The 25,639-nt window shown below is 43.6% G+C and overlaps 1 protein-coding gene across 1 annotated transcript in view; it reads right to left on the bottom strand.

Moving 5' to 3' along the window:
- Window positions 1-25,639, bottom strand: part of LOC147029990 (villin-1-like) — a 196,541-nt gene that overhangs the window by 130,462 nt on the left and 40,440 nt on the right. The window contains exons 4-5 of the mRNA XM_085872156.1: window positions 23,325-23,381; window positions 4,921-5,000 (exon numbers count right to left, since the gene is read on the bottom strand). Of these exons, the coding sequence (XP_085728282.1) occupies window positions 4,921-5,000; window positions 23,325-23,381 (137 nt within the window). The remainder of the gene's footprint in view (window positions 1-4,920; window positions 5,001-23,324; window positions 23,382-25,639) is intronic.

The following is a 25,639-nucleotide window of genomic DNA, read 5'->3' as shown; positions in this document are numbered from 1 at the left end:
CCTGTCATTTGCTAATCTATCGTTAAGGGATTTAATGATCGATTAAGCCTAATCGATCATTAAATTTAACGATGATTTGAGCAACGGCCCCTAACTCCAACACCTCTAAGTGCTAAAAAGTTATTGTGGCATTGAATTGACGTGATGGAAAAAAAAATGGAGCACATCCTGAATGTTTGGATTATTATTTGATCTCAATTATAGTGCACATACATAGTATTACTGTAATAGTTAAGAGTTTAAAGTAATGTACGGAGTATTGGAATAAACTTTGTTGCATTATTAAGTGTGCATATTTGTTACATTCTCGAGCTAAGATTTTGTTCCGTAAAAACCGATCTCCACTTATATAATGGGAGTGTATGGGAGAATTGGTTTCGATTTATGGAAATTCACTTTACTGAAGGAATTTGTGGAACGTAACCCTTCTGTAAAGCGAGGGATTACTGTATCCGGATTTGGTTCTGGATTCTCACTCAAATATAATCAATTTGTCCTTATCACACACCCAACGTGTCCACAATGTTTCATCTGAATCTGTCCAAAAACTTTTTCAAATATCCTGCTCACAGACAGACAGACAAACAGGGGTGAATACGTAACCTCCGTCCACCTTCAGTTGCAGAAGTAACAAGTGTAACTTTGACCAGAGGTTAGCCTGGAAGTCTCTTTCTACCCCTCCCCATAAAGCATTCATTCTTAAACTCTTTTAATATACCTTACTGTACAGATTTTATTGTGCAGTACTTTCAATAATTAATCAGTCATCGTATCTTTATGAGCTCCTTCATTCTCCTGAGTCAGTGTTGCCACATATCATGGTGGGGGAGGGAGGAGGTGTGAGACATTTAACAGGGGTAAAGCAATTTTCAGGCCACCCTGTAGAATCACCATGTATTTTGGATTTTAGGATTGCTTTGTCAGTAGAGAGTTAGGACTGACCAGCCAGGTCATATAATTTAAATCACTTGTACAACAAGCAGTTTACCCACCCCCCAGTGGATTTTTGTATGTGAATTATCTGCTGAATAAAGTATATGCTGTCTTGCAATAAAACCTGCTGGATGGACTTGATGTGCTTACGTGCAAGAGGTAGGACGTCCCTGGACGGTACCCAAATGAAACACCCACTCCCTATGCGAGAGTAATGCCCCTCCCTCCAGTGGGGGTCAATAAAGTACTTTCACAATGCAACGCATACAGTGCAGAATTGAAAGTCATCTTCACAGCTGACTTGTACCACCCTCTGCCACCACCACTAGGTGGTGCCTTATTCATCGAGGTTGATGACATACAAACATCATGTTTTTCACTTTTATTATATAGATTATGAAGATGCTCCTGATAGTAAGGCACATATTATTATTATTATAATTATTATTACTATGGGACCAAGCCATCTGGGCTGGAACCCTTCTTTGGATAATCTTCAAAGGGCTCTTCCAGCCAATCACGAAGATGATCATTTTGTGTACGTGTGTATCTAGATGAGTGCGAGTCCAAAGTCATGTTGTTAATGTATTTATTCAGATGATTCTGGAGTTGTTCTCGGGTGTCAATACTTACGACACTAGCAAAAATGTTGTTCCAATCGGGTAAGGAACGTTGAACATTGGTTAATAGTGTTGAAGGGTCACATTATGACGTTTCTGTTTTTGTGTGTTAAAGAAAGCACTTGCAGAGATAACCATTGTAAGCCACTGTAAGATCTTATAAACCATTGTAAGTCTGCTGGCAGTACGCCTCAAGGAAAGACATTGCCGTTCCAAGTCGTGAATATGCTGGAAACACTGCTTGTCTTGCGGTAGTCAGTCATTGTAGACAAACCTGGCCCCTCAATGTTGGATTCTCCAATCTCTAGATGTCCGATTTGGATTGGGGCGTCCCAAGCACTTAAACAGTATTCCACACGAAGTCTGACTTGTCGGCAGCTTCCCAGAAGGACGTGGGGGGAGGGGGGGTGCTCTTTCGTGTCGTGGCGAAGAAATCCCAGTTGATGGTTTCCCTTCCTTGAGATTGCATCAATATGAATTGTCCGTTTAAAAAGTCATTACTTATGAGCACTCCAAGGAATTTGTGGGAGCTGCACTGCTGGAGAGTGATGTTGTATATGGAATATATTATTATTCCATATGCTCCTTCTCTGAAACTGCTTAACCAATCGATGCGAAACTATAAATATGTAATCTACTACACATGGGAACTATAGTTTGGATTTAAATTTGGATCGAAGCAAAAACGTTTAAAATTCTTCTTCTCCGAAACCGTTCAACCAATCAATATGAAACTATAATTATTTGATTGATTCCCCATGGGAAAAAGTTTAACAATTATGTCATCGGTCACGTGGTGTGGTAACCATATTGGATCAAAGCAAAACCATTAAAATTCTTCTCTGAAACCACTCAACCAATCAATACAAAACTTAAAATATGTAATCTACTACACATGGGAACTATAGTTTGATAAAAGAATGTCATTGGTCACGTGGTCTGGCAGCCATAATGGATCAAAGCAAAAACCTTTTAAGTTAATCTTCTTTGAAACGGCTGAACCGATCAATGGGAAACTTAAAATATGTGATCACTTACCAATTGGAACTATAGTTTGATTAAAAGAAGCCGATACAAAAACAAAATGGCCACCAGGGATGCCATAATACTGGAACACACAACCAAAGACAACAGACCAGAAAAGGGATCATTAATCCATTGAGCAACAAACTTCAAAAAACAGGTGCAAATTACAGATACAACACAGGAAAACGAAACAGAAACAAACACAGCCCCAATGATTACAAAGAAAAGAAAAAAAAAAAGGACCATTACAAAAATAAATATCATCAGATATATTCTGGCAAATGAGAGAATGACAATAGAGCAGGAAGATTATTTAAAAAGCTTGACAGAACAGGGATCGACAAGAAAGGCTCTTTAAAATGGCGAAGAAGAGGTCAAATTAATTGGGATTGAGAATGAGTCATCATCGATGTCCAATACCAAGGACACAACACTAATGCCATCAGAAAATGATGGTATTAAACCAATCGGACAAGTGCAGGTTTTGTGGGGAAGAAACAGAAAGTACCAGTCATCTTTTGGGATGTTAAAAACTCATGTCAGAACAGCCGTACATAGAAAGACATGGCAGCTTCTGTAGAGCAATCCACTGGCACATCTGTAAACATTTCAACATCCCAGTCCCAGAACAATCATGGAAGCACAAACCAAGTCCAATCTTTGAAAATGAACATGTAATGCTCACGTATGACAAGATGATCCCGTCAAGTGTGAACATTGCAAACAAAGCACTGTGTCCGGACATGGTGCTCAACCACAAAAAGGAAAAGTCGGCATTCTTGATTGAGGTTTCAGTTCCCAATGACTTTGGACTAAATGCCACTGAAATTATAAAATGATCAAATACCAGGATCTGAAAAATGAGGCCAAGAGGACTTGGTAATTGAAGAAAGCTGAAATTATTCCAGTGATAGTTGGAGCGACAGGAATGATGAAGAAAACCCTTACTGAGTACTTAAAAATCATTTTAGGGAATATCACCAAACGAGCTACAAGTGGAGGCTGTCAGAGCTAGGTTCAGTGAAGATTCTGAAAAGAGCCTTGGAACGAGGCTATGAGAACAAAACTTCAACAGTTTGGTTCATGAATAATGATCCTTTACCAAATTATAGGAGGTGGAGATTTTGAGTTCTGGGAGAACTCCCTTCCACCTCCTAAAATCCACAAATGGAGATAACAACCAATTGGTAGTGGGTAATATCTCAAAGTTGCACCATTTTCTACCTTGTCAGAACAGGCTAATTTTAACACAACCGGAAGTGACGTCATCAATCAAAGTGGCCATATCTTCTGAACCAAGTGCTCCAGACACCTGGGAGTGGCATTATTGTGAACTTTAAAGAATAGACATCATTTTGGGCCAACCGGAAGTAATGGCATCGTCATTGAAAGGGTCTGCTTGGGCCCCGGCATCACTGCTTGCAGTTATATTTATTATCACTATTGTTGCTATGAACTATGCATAATTCAGAGAAAAATATATTAAAAAGCAAAAAGTACATTTTTTCCAAGTCAGCCCCAGATAACGTTTCTCCTGTCGATGTTGTTCCACTTTAACGCCTTTGATGATGTAGAGAACAAAGATTTTCTTTAAGTCACAACGTTCTGCTTTTCAGTCGAGACATTGCAACATTCAATTTTGAGATATGAGCTGTCGAGAAATTGCTTGCATCACATGGAGAAGATTTGTCAAAAGAAGATGTAATGGACCTCGAATCACAGTGAGCTGATGAATAAACTTCATGTTGAAACACCACTCCAGCAAATGTCAACAACAACGTGAATGTCAGAGACTTTTCAGCTTATTAAAGAAGCAATCGAGATATTTTCAGTGAGGATGATCCGAAGAGAGACTGCAGTTCCCAGCTTGCTGAGCTGGTGGCTGATGCCATTAACCGTTACAAAGACCTTTATCCACAGAAGAAAAGAGAGTCAGTCCAACAGTCTTTGGATAAATTATTCAAGATCGAACCAAAGCAGGAAGAGAAGACACAAGAGTTTACACATTCAGTTTCACCTACAGTTTCATCCGTGGATGAAGAGGGAGATGAACCTACTCCTTTGTCCCTATAAATACACCACACTATAAGCAAGCTTTGCAACCATCCCTGGTGAGGGTACATGTTATTTATACTTTATATTAAAATGACATTCAAACATGTACATGTCCTGTATATCAGCTTATGTTGTCTTTTATTATCGACAATATTTCTGAGTCAAGTGCCAGAGAACGTAACTAGCCTTTACACATGGGTTCCTATGGGAAAAATGGATTCGCTTTAAGCGAGACTTTCCAGGAACGCAACCCCGATGTTAACCGGAGCCAAAGTGTAATTCCTACCTCAATCCTCCAAAGGTGCAGGCCGGCATCATGGCCCATCCGTATACCATCCAAATTCAGTTCTGGCATCGTGGAAGTTCCTGCAGCACAAAAATGGTGCAAGCTGGTGCATTTTACTGTCGGTACATGGCACAGATGATACATAAAACAACAACAGATAATAACAGATAAAACAGGAGACATTGAATATCCCAGAGTTGCACAAGTTTCTTTGAAGAACTTGCTTTCTGATCATGTTTGAGATGACACTGAAGAAGAAATCCATGCTATATGAGGATCTTCCTCCACCACCACCACCACCACCACCACCACCGCCACTACAACTTTACTGGCCCCAATTAGTCACACGGTCTTGTGGAATCAACGAGGAACATGTTTGGTCTAAGTCTTTCACAAACCGGCTGACTACCTTGTTGTCACAAGGCCTGATGTTCAAATGAATGTGGGAGGAATTTAGAATTTGGTGAGGATGACAGCAACACCATGATGTGTATGGATATGCTAAATTATTCATTAATCACATAATCGTTTTTGATATTTCTCAGTTATGGAAGGCTTGAAGTTCGTTTGACAATCATATTTTCAAATAGTTTTAAAGAGCTGACCATGCCACATTTAAGAGAGGGTTAACACCCCCTCTTAAATATATATATATATATATATATATATATATATATATATATATATATATATATATATATATATGAAGCCTGTGGCTGCTTGGCTGCATCATTTTCTAGAGGCGTGGCTATGCCGCTGATGCAATGCCCCCCCCCCCCCCATTACTAGTGAGTTGGTACTCATTTACCAGACATGCAACAGACAGTCCCAGCACAGCGGCAAAGGGTACATATCATCCCTATTCCAAGAACGTCCCCTGCCACCATTGACAACTGGCATCCAGTTGCTCCAACTCAATTTCTTGAAGATTGCAGAACACTTCAGAGCTCATTGAACTATGGAAGAAATGAAGGATTGCCATGATCCCAAACAGTTTGGAAACATAAAAGGTGGATCAACCTCACACTGCCTGATTAATATTCGTGCACACACTTCATGGGCATGCAAAAACATCGGAATCAATTTCTTCAATGATGTGAATAGACTTCTCCAAAGTGTTTGACCATATTGATCACACGATGGCTTTTTCAAAACTCCTACAAATGGGAGTTGAATCATCTCTTGTTCCTTGGATAAGCGACTTCATTTCTAATCGCCAACAGTGTGTTAAGTACCTGGGCAATTGCTCTGAGTGGATATGTGTGGATGCTGTAATTCCCCAGGGAACTAAGTTGGGGCACATTGTATTCCTTGCCATGATTAATGATGCCGGTTGCAGTGAAGTTGCTTCTGGCATACATTGATTAAAATGTCGACGATCTGACATTTACTCTCTCTCTATTGAGTGCAGCCTGTGGCTGCTGGTTGCATCATTGGTTGGGACGGGGCTATGCCGCTGATGCAGTGTCCCCCTTACCAGTACACTGGTACTCATTTTGCTGACCTCGGAAGGATGACAGGCTGAGTCAACCTCCTGGTGAATTAATTTAGCAGCCAACGGGGCTTGAACTCAGGACCCTAGGATCCCAAACCGCCACCCTTACCACTGAGCCAACACCAGGCTTTGACATTTACTGAAAAGCGTAGTACTCGTATGGAATGTCGTGTGCAAGCCATTCTCGAGCAACTTCACAATTTACATGCAGATAATGGAATGTGCCTTCACCTCCAAAGTTGTGCAATTGTTGACATCTGTTTAGCTCGAAACAAACCATGCCCTTCCAACTTGTCACTGAATGATGTGGCAATCCAAAATTATAATATCGTTGTGGGAATGACTTCTAGGGGCTAACTTTTACAGAGGATACATTAGTTATTACCATTATTAAATGGATTAGCATAAGCATGAGGTAATTTAATTGTGGTATTAGATATGCGCCGTTTTGTGCATCGAAAGATGTCATCTCCCCCTGTTTGTGTCTAAAACCGCAATCCCTCAAAACCCCTTTTTAATGTCCTTTCCTTTGTAAATTTGGCCCTTTAAAGTGACCTGTTAGGCAATCAGGCATGAGTTTGGGTGGGAAAAGCAGGAGTTTAGATCCCGACCGAAGAAGGAGTTTTGATCCAGACTGAAGGAGAGAAATCAATCTCAATTTTCAGTGCTATGCTGATGATGATGATGATGATACCCAGATTGACACAAGCCGGTTGCTAGATGTGGTGGGAGAGGATTTACGGGATTTGAACTTCATTTATATGCAGCACAAGGCTTTGGGGTAGCATCATTGGCTGAGGGTGTGGCTGTGCCACTGATGCAATGCCCTCTGCTGGTCAGGGCAGGAATTCGGACTTTGGCAATGGTGTCGGCAATAGCTCACCAATTTTTCGCAAAGGACACCATGGGATCTTTAACATCCACTGACAAATGCTGGTAGAAAGGATACGAGTTCAACATCCATCCAAGGGATGGCACACACATTGATGAATCACCCTGACTGTGGAGCACCAGGATGACAGTTTAGAGCTGGGTCGGGATTCAAACCAAGGCTAAACAGCTATGAAATTAGTGCGTGTACCTCTCAGCCATCCTGTCAGCTGAGGGTTTAAAATTTAAATGAACGCCACCCTCCCCCACAGAACCCTTCCACCCCCAATAAATGTGGCCAGATTTTTTTTCAGATTAATTCGTTATTGCTTCTTCAAGCAGCATCAATGGCCCCTTGGCAAGATGAGAACATTATAAATATTGGCAAATAAAATACTGATGGATACTAAAACAGCAACAACCAGAACATACCTCCACCAGGCTGAACAGTTTCCATTTTGGATCCCACTGACCTGGATTCAGACCTGAACCAAAATCTAATCAGCTTGTTCTTATCCCCGAACCAACTCACCCACCGAGTTTTGTCATAACTCGTTCACAACCGTTTCAAATGTATTGCTATCTATTGTTTTTGGCCCCATCTCTTTATGGTGAAGAATCACTTGAAAAATTATTGTATCTGAATCTGGATCTTCACCAAAATCCAATCAATTTCTTCTCATCACACACACAACTTGTCCACCAAATTTTGTCTGAATCTGTCCATAACTTTTTGAGATATCCTGCTGACAGACAGACAGATATGAAAACACAGCCTCCACCCACCTTCGGGAGCGAAGGTAATTATAATGCTCCGAATAAAACAGACGTGTATTTTCAAGCGACATCAAAATTCCGTCAGACAGAGAGACATAGAGATAGAGATAGAGAGATTAAGTATTCAGCTTGGTATTTTTAACTTTAGAAAGTTTCACTGGAGTTCAATTTGCCTTTTATTAACTGGCGTGACACAATGTAGTTGAGCGAATAAATGCCATTCTGTTGAGCAGCTTTGGAATGTCCGTCTTATAACACGTTTGGAGACGATGAACATGGGTCAGTAAACATATACACTTCTTAATAGAGTGGGGTATTTCGACACAGGGGCACATATTTCTTTTGTACAAAAGCAACTCATTGCTAGCAGGCTTGGCTGCTTTTTCTCTCAAGCCAAAAAACTACTCAGAAAATAGTACATAGGCTTGTAAATTGCATCACATCACACTTCCCATAAAACACTTTGCTGGCTCTCAGATAGCCAACATGTAGATTTTTAAAATGCCAAAAACAAATTTGCCCCTGCCTACCTTTCTACTCTGTAAGAACCTCAAGCTCCATCATCGCAGATGAAATACGGTTCACACTCTTTACCAATACATACATGTCAACAACTTTTGGCATCATTTTCTTGTTAGCAACATTAAATATTTGCTCGTAATCATCTCAATAATTTGTGTGGAAAAATAAACAAAAGATGGACGAAAACAGGACTGACACTATAAAGCTACATGAAAAACACAAACATTTAAAACGACTATCCCTATGCTCTTCAATAGGAAGATAATTCAGCATTTGCTCAATGGTGCTGCAACCCATATCTCATAGCAATACGCGCACTTCAGTCTTTGTTCGGCATTTGCAAATTGACCTGGATAAAAATAAATTCTCCACGAGACTTTTGTGATAAATGAGAAGCATTTTCACTTTGCGGAACAGCAACATTCCAAAACACCATATTCTATTGTACAGTTACAGGTGAAACAATCAGGAACACCGTGCTTGTAAGCAGAAAGTCAGATGTATGCAAAGGAAAGGTGGATGCTCCAATTACCAGATTAAAACATTCTTAACAAGAGTGAAAATAGCTTTGCATTACATGTCCCTCGCCGATGTGATATTTTCTAAGTCCAAAAAGAGCATACTGTAACCGAAAAATTGACGAAACGGCGTGAAACTCAAACTTGTTCTGTAACTTATCATAATGAAGCCATGTACCAAGTTTCATTTGAATATGTAAAAAGGTATGGGGAAAAAAGTCACAAAAACTACACGTGGGATGGATGGACAGACAGACAGACAGAGAGCAAACCTATAGTCCCCTCTGGTGAAACCGGTAGAGGACTATAACTATACAAGAACAACTGCAAATCATTATTGATGAAGTTTTGAAATACAACTTTTTATTAATGCTTTAAGTGGTCACTCAGGGGCACAGCAGTTCACTTTGGAAGATTGATCAAATGACAGAACTATTACACTCGAGTAATAGCCCGAGTTGATTTGGACATATTGGGTCAAGGATAGTATTGTTACGTTGGAAGGGGGTACCTACGAGCTGGGATGCTCAGTTAGCTCGGTCCGCATGCTTGCTTAGGCTCAATCATTTTCTGTAGCTCGGGACCCATGAGAATAAAGTCATCCTGTTTTTATCCTCACGCTTTTTGAAAAAAAACAGAGGGCTATTCTAATCGGCTGCGTCCGTCTGTCCATATATCTCCTAAACGGTTGTGCAGAAATTAATCAAACCTGGTCGTTATAATCACCACATGGCACGAAGGTGCAAGAGCAGTATCATTTTGGCCGTGCCCTTGACGGTGGGGTCAAAAGATCATCCACTGAAAAATGTAAATACGGGCACATTTTAAACATTTTAGGGGTGGATGGGGACTTCAGGTCACAGGCGTCAAAACAGAAAAAACGAAAACAACAATCTTCGATGTCGCTACATCGCCAGATATGCCTCTGCCCACATTATTACCTCACAAGCCGAAACCCCGTCACAGACGGATTCTGTTCCATGAGCCCAAGATGACAACCAGTGGCGGCTCTTGTAAGAGCCAGATCCCAGTCGATGTACTCCATGGCCTAACCTAATGAGGCCTACAAAACGTCCTTGTACACGACATTTTTGGTGTACACTACTCCTTGTGAAGAAGTCCCCTGATTTGTGCACGTGTCTACTTTGACGTACAAACACCGTGTCAAAACTTCTCAGGTCACAGTACCGAGAAAAACGTGACGAGACCACGAAGAGGAGCACAAAATTGGTCCTTCAGTATTAATATATAGATTCTCCTTCACTTTACTGTTCAAAGTTGAAAAATGTGCCCTCCGGTGGACGATTCCAGGAACTACACCGTTTCCATGTGATGATATTGATATATTTATATTTATTTATTCTGCTTCAAAGTTGAAGGTTGACTATTGCCACTATGTGCAATGCATTCTTACAGGTATGAAGTTTCGTTCAGTCCAGGTCACAGTACCGAGAAAAACGTGACGTAACCGCTTGGAGGAGCACAAAATTGGTCCTTCAGTATTAATATTGTTCCGGCTGTGGAAATTCGCAGAGCACCATATAGGTCCTTAGATCAGTTATGTCGATAAGTCTGTGTTCAGATAGATTTCCCCACCGATGTTTAACGGGCAATTATTCGTGTAACCGGGCTGTGATCTTTGAGTTAGCCGTTTTTCTTTTACTATCGCTATTTTGGACCAACCGCCATTACTACCACCACAAAGCGCCACCAACCACAACAACCACGATCACCACAACCACCTTCTCATCAACCGCCAACATCCCCACAAACAACGAACAGCCGCCTTCACAACAACCACCTTAACCACCACCGCCAAACCACACCACCCTCACGACCACCACAAACGCCAGCCACACCACCCTCACGGCCACCACAAACGCCAGCCACACCACCATCAAGACCACCACAAAACGCCAGCCACGCCACCATAATGTCAACCACACCACCACCGCATTTCCATCTCAGCACGGTTTCCAGAAGCCTGGATTCGACGAGGGAAAGCAGGCAGACGACCCCTCCCCCCCTCCCCCCCCCACGGATGGCGTCTTCCCCAGCCAACACTGAGGATTCCACCCTGCGGGTGGATTCTCAACACGTGCAGAAAAGACGAAAGCTATGGAAAACACCAAAGAAAGGCCCCGATTCGGCAAGGAAAACGCCCTTCTTCTGGAAGTTTCCCGCGCGTGCTGGAAGAGGGGGGCGGAAGGGAGGGACAATGTGCCGTGGAGATAAAAGGGCACGCTGAAGGTCTGCTGGAGGTTGTGAGGTGTGTGGAGGAGAGGAAAGAGTGTCGTGTCGGAGTTGTGGACAGTTGTGTGGAGCCGCGCTGTGAGCTGAATCAGCCTGGAGTCTCTGCAGTCGGTGGGGAGCTGGAGAGAGAGAGAGAGAGAGAGAGAAAGAGAGAGAGAGAGAGAGAGAGAGAGAGAGAGAGAGAGAGAGAGAGAGAGAGAGAGAGAGAGAGAGAGAGAGGAGCGCAGCAGAGCCAAGGGGCGTGGCCTGCCGGACCGTGCCTAACCGTGAGTCGCTGGAGAGGGGACATCGAGGGTCGCCCTTGCGAGTCACCACGAGGGACAAGGTAGCCAGCCCGGTCTCTCGGAGCCTTTGCAGTCTACATGGCTCCGTGTTTCTAAAGACCCAAAGGGGTCCAGTCTACCCTTCGTCTGTCCTGGGGTTTTTCCTTGTTTTTCTTTGCATGAACGTTGTGGCGCCATCCATGTCTTTAAGTAGAACTGTTAAGTGTGTACATAACAGATAGACGGTAGTAGCTCTTTCGCATTGCTCGTGGTTTGTCCCTTACATGTTGCATAATTGCATGCGTGCTCTCCTTGATTGCACACATACCTGCATGACTGCATCACTGTATATGTGCAGCTTATTCAATAAATGTGCTTCTTTAAATGTTAACCCGTTCGTTGCGTCCTTTTCCCTTAATTGAGCTGCCGTTCTGCATTCGGAATATAGTTGGTTGTTAAATAGCCGATAAAGTGATCGGGTCCAATGGGGCTGCGCGATAAATACCCCGCTCAGTTATCCCAAAACGAAGCGAGCTGCTGAAGCGGCTCATTTCCAAGTGGCCCCGTTGAGGTACAGTCTCTCGGTAGTCTGCCCGCGCGATTAATTAGGTATATCGACGATTCGGCGATTGACCCTGTAGCACGGGTAGAGTGTTGACTAGGTTGTGGTGTGCTCAAAACACACCCGTGGCTGGTTTTCGGCGTTGATCCGGAAAGCCGCGACTGGATTGCTACGTGGGTGGGCGAAGCGGCCACTATTTGTTAAACGCGGTTGCTCGCACCCCGGCCGGCGGAGAATCCACAATATATAGATGATGATACAATACTTGTACCAAGTTTGATTTAAATCCCTGAACCCAGATTTAAGATATTAAATAATTCTGCCTGCCAGAACATGCATCCAATCAGGTTGAAATTTAAAACATATATTCCACATGTCTAACAGATCATAACTGTGGCGTTTCACATCAGGTGATGAAGCGGTTCAAGCGAAATTATTTTTAAAGAATTTCATTCAAACAATATGGCTACAAGACCATGTGACCTATTAATTAGTCATGAACACCCTGATATCCTCAAGGCTTGGGGAACATGCAAGTGAAGTTTCCCCACGATCAGTCAAGTCGTTCTTGAAAAGAAGATTTTAAAAAGTTTATTCTTCAAAAAAATAATTGCTGCTGAACCATGTGACCTATGACATCATTGGTGGAGCACATTTTGTTTGTCATGGATAGGTGATCACACCTATAAAGTTTTGACTCGATCTGTTCAGCCGTTACAGAGAAGATTTTTGAAGGTTTTATGTTAAAAACAATATGGCTGCCGAACCATGTGACCGATGATGTCATCAATTTTTTTTTTCCCCAATTACAATTTAGCCCGAGATGACCCTCAAAAATTTTCATACTGATTGGATAAAGTGTTTTACATATGAAATTATGACATCATAACAAAGCCACATATATATATATATGACAACAACAACAAAATCAGACTTGTTTCTCATGGGGAGTACTTCACATGTGTCAAGTTTCAATTTTTTCCATGGAGCGGTTTCGGAGAAACAGAGGTCCAAAGTTTTTCCTTTTTTCCAACATGGCTGCCACACCACGTGACCTATGATGTCATAGCTATCATAAAACATTCTACATGAGTAGTCGCATCGATGGTAAAAATTTCGTGAAATCTCTATGGTGAAAAAAAACACGATGCCGCCCCGCTTCGATCAGACACCTGACCCATGACGTCGTCTTTATCAAATCAAATTCAGAATGGGTGGCGAATCACATCTTTGGAGTTTTGCATTGATCGGATATTGGTTTTTGTCCAACATGGTTGCGAGACGATGTGACCGATGATGTTGAAATTTTCAACCAATATTCCCCATACCAAGTTGATCATGTTGAAAAAATATTATTTCTCTGAAACTGCTTAGCCTTTCGATGCGAGACTTTGTAGGGATGATCCACTACTGTTGCTGCAAATATTTTATTGAACACTGACATTCATCAGTCACATAATGTGGTTGCCATGCTGGTTTTAAGAAAATGATTAAACAATTATTTCTCTGAAACCGTTTAACCGATCAATACAAAATGTTGAAGTTATGATCCACTGCTCTTCGTGCATACACTTGACGTAGAAATGATGTCAACAGTCACATGGTGTGGCAGCCACATTGGTGTCAAGGAAAATGTGGAAAAAAAAATTGCATTTCAGAAACTGCTGTGGCGATCGACACAAAACATGACTTCTCAATTATTAGCTCACCTGGAACTTAGTTCCAGGGAGCTTATGCGATGGCGCGTCATCCTTCCGCCCATCCATAAATACTTGCAACTTTTTCTCTGAAACTACACATACGATTTCGATGAAACTTTACCACAACCTTCAGCACCATGTATGCACCAAAGTTTGTTCATGGTATTTACAAATTTTAAAAAATGAACAAATAAATCGATAAATCGGCCTTTTGGGGAGTCGATGGGGGTTGCCCACCCCAAATAGGTATTGGCTTTCTTTTCAGAAACTACACATGCAATTCTGATGAAACTTGACCACAACATTCATTACCCATGATGTACCAAAGTTTGTTCTCGGCATCCAAACTTTCATTAATTTGGTCATTCATGAAGCACATCACCTTGTTGAAGTGGGTCCACATTAGAGAGCACCCCATCGATGCAACAGTACATTGTGTGAGGTAGAATACCAATAGAAAATCAAGTTAGAGTTTGCATGATCATTTAATAGCTTGTGAAGTATGGGATAACATGCAACGTGGAGTATAGCTGCGGTTCTGTAAAACCACTGTATAACATGAGTATTGTGTCAAACCACATGCCTCTAAGGCAATGGCACACAACATCCAGTGATCCCAAGGCAGTTATTTCAATAGTATATGTCTTGGATAGTCCCTTCCATATGTCTATTGGGTAAAAAAGGGGAAAGATGCGTTACGTGGGACTCTCGTAGTTCGGTATTTTATATTTCTTATATCCTCACTTTATATGTTAGAAATGTATAGAAATGTATAGAAATATATATATATATTGTTATATATAGAAATAGAAATGTTCTGTATAGAAAGATATATAGAGAAATGTATAGAAATGTTCCCAGCTCGTTTTCCTGTTTTCCTTCAATGGTACCGCATAGCTCGCACCCTTGCTTTGCCGGGACGTTATTCCACAAAGATTCGCATTGTAGCCGGTACATCCTTGACAGTTCTGTTCAGCTGCACCAAATCCGATAGGTAATCTGGTTAACACAAGTTGGTATTGAGGGCGTGTTCCCCGGTAATGAGGTTACGTGACCCTAAGGTAAATGGTTTATTAGACGGTGGACCCTACGTCACGTGGTTGAGTTATTGGCATTCGCGCTCCAGTTACTGGCGTTCACGCTCCAGTTATTGGCATTCACGCTCCAGTTATTGGCGTTCGCGCTCCAGTTATTGGTGTTCGTGCTCAATTAGCGACCCGCCACGTCACGAAGTTATTCGTATGCGACGACCTGCGATTCCGGTGAGTCCAGCGAGTAACCCAAGGCAGTCCATCGGTCGTGGCCTCCCCTGTGAGGCCGGGACCATTGTGGTTTCATATGACCAGATGAAACCACAACAGTATTTGCCATATGAAGGCTGATAGGATGGTGTCGAGGTGGTGCACTTATCATGGAGCTCTCTAATCTGTGTTCTATTCTGAACACATCTTTTGGTGGTCGTAAAAGATCCCATTGTGTTTCTCATGACTAGTGGGTTAGTTATCGCTGGGACCTTGAACAAATTACCTTCAGCCGAAAATCAGACCTGATCAGCCGGTTCGTGAAAGACTTGTGCCAAACTTCCCCCAAACTCGACTCCACAAGAAGGTGGGAATAATTGGGGCTGCAAAAGTAGTTGTAATAGGTTGTCGTAGTAGTGGTATGTGATAAAATGTAATATTTGGCATTGTATAATGAGATTTATGTATGATTGTGCATGAACCTGGAGAGATGATAGTAAAACCCATATATCATATATATATGATGAGAATAGTTATGTTGTGATACATCCTGAATTTCTGGATTGACCGACTGGACACAACTGAGGTTGTGTACCCATGTTTGGAGAGGTACTGGGCTCTTGGGAGAAGGAAACAAAACCAAGCTGATGATCCAATCAGAAAAAAAAAAAAATCCAATCGGCCAATCAGTTAAAAGCAGTTGTCACTAAATTTGTGATCAGTATATTCGACTTTAGGAATACAATTATTATGTTTAAAGTCGCAACAAGGATGATGGTGTGGTTGAATTAGTAATGTGATAACATCACTTAAATGTTGATTCACAAGGTAATGCTTTGTAAATTGCTGTTACTGTTCAAATAATTGTTCAGGAGGAACGGTTTAATAAGCAAAATATAAGCTGTGTGTTCCACCTCTTTTGGGATTATGCACCCCATCTCGGAATTAATCACATCAACACATGACATGTGACCTGTAGGTTGCTGTTTACAGTTTTTCTTAGTCAAGCACAAGCTGATTTCTGATACCATCCAGGTCCATGACAGAGCGAGCCTTTGCCAAATCCCCAATAAATCTTTATGTCCAGACAGACGATGTCCACCCTCTCTAATGTCTGTGTCTAAAACCGCTTCTTCCTTAACCCTTTCTAATCTGTCTAATATTCCTTTTGGGAGAATAGCGGTCTTGCCTGCTGTGAAAGACACCAGTTTAAGCGCGACTATGCTGCCAGGAGCTCCAGGGGTGAGCTACGAAATGCAGAGGTGTGCCTCCGCATGAGTGACACCTGCACAGCCAATGGGCACAGAGCGAGCAGAGCGAGGAGACATCATGGTGTAGGAGGAAGCCCGAGGTGATAAAGGTGGGCACAAGAGGAAATCGTGTGAGATGCTTGTGGGCTTAACAAGAGAAGCTGCAGAAGGTCTTTGCCATGCATCATGCTCACAGCACTGTTTCCCCGATCGAGCGTCTGACAAGCCGTGCCCAAGATTTACCTTTTCTCACCAGCTGGTTTGTGATGTGCTGCATGGTTGCACAAACTGAACACACTGGGTTTCATTGTGCCCGCCGAGGTGCAATTACGGTATTCCTGTCTGTGTCCCATCCATTCTTCCTATGTTCTCTCGTAGGATGAATGAAGTCTTAAGACTTGGGCAATTAAGGATCTTTCAATTGTACGTTGTTTTGGGGGCAGGTAGTGAGTTTTTAAATGTTAATCATTTGCTTCCCTCATTGTAATCCCTGCCTCATTTTGAAATACACCATTACAATTCACTTGGTCTTCTAATTGCCACGATCGCACAAGTCCATTGAAGGACAGATTGGGTTTGGGACGATCAGCATCCAGTGCAAGACCATGCCGGCGTCTGAGCAACCACCACTCGGGTTACTACTTTTGGAATTTCAGATGCCCAAGCATGTTTGCCCGATTGGTTTCAGTTCAACCACGAAGTAGGTAATGTGGCAAAAATGTGCCTGGGACTCTGCTTGGAGAATCAAACTCAGTTGGCCAGTGTGACCACGTTCATCGGTTCATGGAGATTCGAACCAGGGCAACCAGGGCAACCAGCATGGATCCGACTGCTGCAATATCGGTGTCAATTAAGTGCGATTCGGACCCGAGGAGCGGGAAACCTTTTCCTAAAAGCAAAATTTATTATCAAACATACAGTTCAGTGCAAAATTTAGTGCAGCATAATGGAGAACGATCATGGCAGTTTGAACCAGGATGAGTGTCACTGGACTGACATGACTGTGGCCCCATGAGAAATGGAGGTATAGGGGCTAGTATAGGAGTTGCCCCCTTACCTAGAAGCCCGAAACCGCCAATAAACCCAAAACTCCAAGAAGTAGTTGCAGGGCTTTGTGGCCAGGTGCCATGGACATGGGCCTGTTGATGGCCATGTTTAATAAAATGATGGCTATCCAGGATGAAATGAAGGCTGGCCTAGGAAGGCAAGACAGCAGGGGAGCTGAGCTGGTGGTGGAAATAAAGACCATCAGGGCCAACCAGGCCAAAATGGCGGCCGACCAGGACAGTTTGGTAGCATCTTTTGCTGATGTGCGGGACACGCAGCAACAAATGGAAACCAGTCAGGCCAGGTTGGGGGGGGGGGAGATACAAGGATTAACAGGAGAGCTTAAGGGGTTAAAAGAGGATGTAGATGGGTTAGCAAGGGATGTAGTCGGATTAAAAAGGGAACAGATAATAGGGAATACAGAGGAGATTGGGGAGCGAAGGAAGGGACAAGGTAAATTGGAGCAGGCCCAGAAAGGAGTAAAAGTGGAGATGATAATGATAAAGAAAGAGTGCAATAATAGAAATGACAATGCAGCAAAGAATATGGAAGAGGTGGAAGAGGTCAAAACACGAAACAGCTGTCATTAGGAAATGATGTATCTCTTTACAAAGAGAATATGCACAACCTCAAGCTGTGTACCAGAAACGCATACCATGCACAGTATATTTTCCAGATGTTGGAGGGTGTTTTTTTTCTTGCAGTGACCAGTGGGCCTTTTGTCCTATGTCTTAGTAATAGTAAGATTGAAGATTAGTTTTCCATTTCGGAGCCATTCAAAAATTCCGAAAGCAACGACGTAATTTTTCCAGCACCCAGGGTATTACTTACGTAAGTAAAAAAAAAACGTAAGTAAAATTACATAACTAACATAACACCCGTGGGATGTGGGAGAGGATTACAATATTATCTCCCCCCCCTCAAAAAATTCCAATATCATACCCTCCCGCCCCCCCCCCCAAACTTTTTGAAATGGATTTATGCCACTTAGTGGAACAGGAGTTATCGGGAACAAACGGTGTCAGTTTGGAGCAAACGGGAAAATGGAGGAAGTGATGAAGGAGGTGGATGGAACAACAGGGAAAATGGGGGAAAAAAATGAAGAAGGTGGTTGAAGGACATGTGGAGGCTGTGAGGAGTGATGTATGGATGGCTTTACAGGAGCAGGATAAGAGGTTTGAAGCTTTGAAGGAGCTCAATGATGTGGAGGTGAAGAAGGTGAAAGAGTGCGTGGAAGCCATTAGGGATGACGTAAAGGAGGAGGTATAGCACTGCAGCAAGGTGAGGGCCACGATCTCCCCCAGCAGAGAGAGTGTGAAAGGGGGTGAGTGGTATGTGTGGGGGCTAAGGAACATGCCCAAGCAAGAGGGGGCAGGTCAAACGCCAACACGGACGAGGGAAGGAGGGAGGGGGGGGACAGACTTATGAGTGTAAGCCCCTACCGATCGAGAGGACAGAGTGTCTAAAAGGGCTGGGCCCCATGAAAGCCCCACAAGGACAGGCATTTGCGATTCAGGCCTCAGGATCTCAGGTGGTTCCTGTGGCTCCATATGATGATAAGAGTGACCTGGAGGCATTTTTGGCAAAATTCTACTGTGTGGGGAAGTAACGGCAGGAACCAGGATGAAGCTTTATGCGGGACAGTGGCAGAGGTCTTGACAACCATGACTGATGACCCAACATCCTTAACAGACCTCATTTTGGCCCTAAAAAGCCAAGTTGGCATAGAACAGCAGAGCGAGTTTTTTAAAGCTCAGCTTGCAGTGCGAAAGCGTAGACCTGAAAAATCGGAAGCGGAATTGGCTCAAGATCGCACACGCTGACATGGCCGCACCCGATCGAGAAAGCGTGGCGTTGGAACTGTTCATCCAGGCCATTCCGGACTCGGACCTGAGGCCCCCACCTAATCAGTATGACATCCAGACATCGTGTGTGAAGCAGCAGACACCACAGCCCGATGGGAGGTGGTGAGACGTCCACAAAGCAAGCACTAGCCAGGAGCAGGGCGAGAGGTGGGGCCAACGGGACCTAACAGGTCTGTAGAAATGGCCACGGCAGACTTTGGGCCATTGCTGCATGAGATGGTCCAAGCCATTATCGATGAGTGGTTGGCGGGCATGGGATCAGGGCAGGTGACTGATGGTAGGACCCGGTAGGCAATCGGAAGAGACACCAATTTGGCATACCAGAGGGTGGGGAAGGAGGGGGGGTTTGGGATTGAGGAGGAGCACACCTGTGTTTTGGGGGATCCTGAAGAGTTGTGGAGTGCCTTCAAAACTGCCATCCTTGATGTTGCTGGTGGGCGTCTTGGAATCCACAATCAGGCGGAGGAAGTTTGTCTCCCAAGGGACAATGAATACCATTGACCAGAGTCCTAGGACCAGGCTTAATAGGAGAGCTGAGCTGTTCAGGGAGATGAGGCGTAAAACTTCATGTTCACTGAAGGCGGACAAGGAGGCCGATGTGCGAGGAATTTGTGAGGGGGTAGAGCATCGCCTGTGGTCAAATGATTCTCATCCTGCTTACAGAGGAATCCGTGCAATGCGTTCGTCCAAGCCTGTGTACTGCAGTTAGAGCAGAGGGTGGTGAGTTCTTGACAGAGGAGCCTGAATTGAAGGCCCGCTAGGTCGGTTACTTTTGAGCGGTTGTACCAGACTAACCCACCAGCTGTTGAGTTGGATGTCAGATGTGTTACTATCCCAATTGCTGACCCTCCAATCAACTGTGAACCACTTTTGTTTGTGGGAACACAGGCTGCGGTGAACCCGTTGAAATGGGGTAAAGCTCCAGGGATCTGTGACATCCACGTTGAACTTCTCAAGGCTGGTGGAAATGCTGTACTCGTGTCGTTGCATGCAGTTCTGTGCTCTGCCTGGAAGACAGGCATCATTCCAACTGACTGGAAGAGGGGCCTTGTTGTCCATCTCTGGAAAGGGAAGGGTGATCGCCAGGACTGAAACAACTACCAAGGGGTGACGCTGCTCTCAGTGCCGGGAAAGGTCTTTGCTCGGATAACACTGAACAACAAAAATTTTTTACTGGAGATGTGTAAAGTGATTTAGACTAATTTGGGTACGCTGATTTCAAAAATCATAACCGTTTTGCTGCATCACATCAGGATTTTCAGTAACAGAAATATTCCCATTGCCTAGAAGTCAGGATTTCCATGAAATTTACAAAAATTCATTTATTCATTTATTTCATCATGAATGCTTCAAAATTATAGAAATTACAGAAAAACTCCACTAGAATGTAATTAAAAATGCTTTAGGCATTTGGCTTTGCGTTTGTGCTGCTCTGTGTCAGTTTCACGATGCAGGAACCAGCAGAAATCGCCCATCATGTTCGGGTTGTGCCGCCCTTGGTAACGCGTCTCCATGAGTGAAATCTCTTGGTGGAATCGCTCGCCGTGCTCGTCCGAGACTGCTCCCAAGTTGTCAGGGAAGAAGTTCAGGTGCTGGTGTAGGAAATGGATTTTCAGGGACATCCTGGAGCCAAGTTTCCTGAAGGACTCCAGCAGCTGCTGCACTATTTCTTCATAGTTGTCCGCGCGCTCGTTCCCCAAGAAGTTGTCCGTCACAGCTTTGAAGCTCCTCCACGCTGCCAGCTCTTTGGGGTTTAGAGTTGTCGGAAAAGTTTCGTCCTTCATAATCTGTCGGATTTGCGGTCCAACAAAGACACCAGCCTTGATCTTGGCCTCCGACAAGGTGTTGCCAAACTTTTCCTTGAGGTATAAAAACCCACGCCCATTCAGATCCATTGCCCGTACAAAACTTTTCATCAAGCCGAGCTTTATGTGGCGTGGTGGAAGGAAAACCTTGGCTGGGTCGACAAGGGCGACATGCTTCACGTTGTGTCGACCAGGTACATGCTCTTTTCGCTCTTCCCAATCTTTCTTCGTCCAGTGATTCTTGTCGTCTCTGCTATCCCAGAGACAAAGGAAGCACATGTATTTCGTGTAGCCTGACTGCAGCCCTAACAACAGCGCCACCACTTTCAAGTCTCCACAGATGTGCCAGTTGAAGTCATTGTACTTGATGGAATCAAGCAGCTGCCGCATAGTCTCATAGGTCTCTGTCATGCCGAACGCGTGAGCCAGTGGGACTGATGGTTTCTCGTTGCCATTGTGGAGCAAAACAGCCTTCAAGCTGTTCTTCCCCGAGTCGATGAAGAGGCGCCAGTCTGCAGGATCGTGATCACACCCAAGTTCTTTCAACAGACCGTTGATGTCACTGCAGAATGTCATCGTGTCTTCCATCTCAAAGAACTCAGCCATGTCTCTGTGACGTGCTCTGAACAAGGATATCTTGGTGTTAGGTTCAAGTAGATTCCACTGCTGCAGCCTTGATCCAAGCAGCTCTGCCTTCGCCTTTGACAGCGAGAGATCTCTTACAAGATCATTTAAGTCTCCCTGGTTCAGAAGGTGTGATTCTTGAGTGTCGGGTTCAAAAGGTTCATCATCACCATCCTCTTCACCACTGCTTACAGCTATGTTCTGATCAGCTGGAGGTGTTGGAACGGGGTTCTCGTCATCATGAGGCACAGGTTTACGAGCAGAGATGCAGTCAGCGTACTTGATGTGACCTTTATTCTTCTTGTTGAAGCCGGCGATGCTTGTGCAGCAGAAATAACAATCATCATGATGATTCTGCGGCTCACGCCATATCATGGGCACCGCAAATGGCATGCTCGCGCGCTTGCCCACCAACCACTGAGTCAAGGTTGTGTGACAGCTTGTGCAGCAGATGTGTGGTGCCCAGCTCTGTTCTTGGTCCCCCACCTTACACCCGAAGTAGTGAAAGTAGGCGGCCTTCATTTTCACTGCTGTAGATATACTTCGCTGTTGATCTTTTTTGGTATACCGACCACAGACATAACAGAAGTTGTCAGGATGATTGGTACAGGAACGCCGACTCATCTTTATCTGAAAGAAAGAAATATAACACAAGTTAACAACAATTGTACGAAATAGACATGTTAAAGACATATGTAAATTTCATTGAAATCCTGACTTCTAGGCAATGGGAATATTTCTGTTCCTGAAAATCCTGACATGATACAGCAAAACGGTTTTGATTTTTGAAATCAGCGTACCCAAATTAGTCTTAATCACTTTACACATCTCCAGTAAAAAAAATTTTTTGAAATTTGTTGTTCAGTGTAATTCTTTATCGAGTACACCACCATCTACTTGAACACCAGTACCCAAAGCATTCAGGCTTTACACCAAAGAGGTCAACGATTGATCGTATCCTTGATCTTCGGTTCCTCACTGGATGCAGGTGAGTTTCGGCAGGGGCTGCTTGCAGCCTATGTTGATCTCCACAAAGCGTTTGATTCAGTTAATCAGGATGCTCTCTGGAGGATTCTCAGTCTTTGAAAGAAAACCATAAGGAACCGTACGTTCACTGCCCCAAATATGGTGTGCTTCGCTGCATGAAGATCTTCCCCTGGAAATGCCAAAATCTTCCTTTTTTCAAGGCAATTGCCAGAAGTTACAGAAAAGTACTGGAGGTTTATCGGTTGTTCCTTCCTGCTAAACCATGCCCAGTGATAAGAACACATCATCCAGGTGTTGTTTGTTGAGAATGTAGATGGTTCAAACCGAGTTTGCTCATTTCGAAAAATTGTGGATGTAATTATGAATGATGAAAAACAGAAGTCACGACAAGCCGATTGGTTATTCCCTCCAATTATGGGAGAGAGATAACTTACAAGGCGAAGACAACATCTCTGAAAACCTTTTTACAGCAATGATTGGACTCGGTCCACCGGATAAGGTACTTTACCCAGAAAACCTTTGGCCTTTTTTCCATGTTTGGTATTGTGAGCAGAACACTACAAATACACACACACAGTGCCTCACACCATGCAAGATAAATGTAAATAACTATCACAATACGTACCACCCGATAGCGTATCACCCTGTAAAGAGCACAAGTCCAAGGTTGGGCTTGGCAGACCTGTGAAAAAGCCACCAAGTATGTGAGCAATTACACAATATTCATAAACATTAATCTGTTTCCAAGTTCCTTTCTGGCCAAGAGAGCTCCACCCAGGCCATAAACTCAGTATCAACAGGGCACCCAGAGTACATGCAACAGGTTTTATGAGATCATATTAAAGACTGTATCCTGATGCAGATACATTCCAAATCATTGAATGAAAGAGCGAGTCTTCAAAGCTGTCCCCAATGTTAATCTACATAAGACATACACAAAAGAAAAATGGTGCAATTGCAACCCTCGAACCTTCCGCACCTCCACCAATATACGTTTCCCCCATATCCATTTTCCCTTTGTCCCATATTCTAAATCCACCGAGCAGTATCACCAAACCCCTCCATTTTCACCCTTTCTTCAACACGCTACCTCCCACCCAACCTCCCTTGATCTATGTAATATGTAGGTGTACCCAAAGCCGCATGAACACAGCTCAAGATTGTGCTCAACTGTGACATCGCTGTCCTTCTTGTGATTTTTTTTCTTCAATTCAATTGTACATCATTAACTGTCCTGAGTCAAGTACAAGCATGAAGCAGAGACTCAAATCTGGCCGTCACATTTGTTCGCACTGGTAGATGTGAAACGTGTCACGGTGTATTTTGGAAAGAGCACAGGCTTCCAAATGAGCATCCTGAATTAAATTATTATTTATTATAAAAGGTGAGGCACAAGATTGACTTTTCCCTCATTACATCCATCCATCCATCCATCGGGACCATACTCTGTGCAGAGCGTTGGTGCTGCCTAAATAGTCTCCTTGGCTATTGGGCACAATCCTGGACGGGTCGTGACTACGACACAGGATACCAGCAAGCTGGCACTCATTTTGCCGACCTCGGAAGGATGACAGGCAGAGTCAACCCCACCTGGTATTAATTCAACAGCCGAGCGAGATTTGAACTCAGGATCCGAGGAATGCAAGCCCACCATCCGAACCATTAAGCCAACACCAGGCATGCATTACATCCAATCCTGGTCTATACCTGCTGAAGTAGGCTCAAACACGAGGTCAGGATGGATTCACAACACAGATCGGAAACATTATTTGGAAAATGTGCAAAAGCTATTATAAAATGAACAAATGAATTTTGTTTGTGACCACAACGAGGAACATTGCATTTTAATATGTGCAGAAGAAACTGAAAATTCTGGGTAATGAAAGCCAAATATGAAGCACGTCATACATTGAACCTTTGTACAAGATAGTGCACAGGTAGCGCACTTACCTTTCAGTTGTCTATTCCGGTTCGATTCTACACGAGACGACATAAAATGTTGGGTTGCAACTACGTAGGCAGGAGGTTGCATCTCAAACGGCTCCATCCCTCGGAGAGACATGAAGCTTTTTGTGTCCGGTCTGCCGTCAAATCCCAAGAGTAGGTGAGCTATCCCTGGCACCCTGAACTAATTACAAACTTATTTCCAAAATCGACTCAGACCAGCCAGTTACTGAAAAATTTGGACCAAAAAACATTCCTCGAGCGATTTCACAAGAAAGTGGAGTCGTGTACATCATTAAATTCACAGTCGTGAAGGATTTTCCTTCCCAAAAGTCCCCGTCATGTAAGGACCTGAAAGTCCCTGTTGTGTCCATCTTGTATACCCCGTGTTCCCCGCCCCATCCCTCTCCCTTCCACAGATCTCCTAATGTCTCTGGTAGTTGATAATGATGATGATACTTTTGAGTTCTAAGTCAACCCAGCGTTTTATCCGAACACCCTATAATTCTGAAAGTTGTGCGGCTGATTTCAGTAAAAATAGGTGCAATACCTCGGGGGGGGCGGGGGGGGGACTCACCTGGTAGAATAATGACACTGAGGAGGAAGTCAACATTGGACAGATCAGCAAAATGTACCAATGAACCAATGTTATAGCAAAAAGCTATTTCGGGGAGCAATCCCCCCTGTAAATCCCCTCCGGTCCCGATTTTTTAAAGAGCGTGAACAAACTGTGGTACATCATGGGTGATGAATGTTGTGGTCAAGTTTCACTGAAATAGTTTGTGTAGTTTCAGAGAAGAAAGTAAGTACTTATATTGGGGGGGGGGCAACGCCCCCCCTCCCATAAGACCACCTTAATGAGTGCAGATTTTGATGCGGTCGATACACCTTGGTAAATCACGGGTGATTAATGCTGTGATCAAGTTTCAGATATGAATGTTGTGGCCAAGTTTCATCCAAATTGTGCGTTTGGTTTCAGAGATAATGACTCGGGTG

The sequence above is a fragment of the Eptatretus burgeri genome, chromosome 3, assembly GCF_056783735.1.
Source record: "Eptatretus burgeri isolate ZD-2024b chromosome 3, Ebu_testis_v1, whole genome shotgun sequence".
In the NCBI taxonomy this organism is placed as follows: Eukaryota; Metazoa; Chordata; class Myxini; order Myxiniformes; family Myxinidae; genus Eptatretus; species Eptatretus burgeri.
The sequence above is the reverse complement of the archived record's forward strand: the minus strand, read 5'-3'. Positions and strand labels throughout refer to the sequence as shown.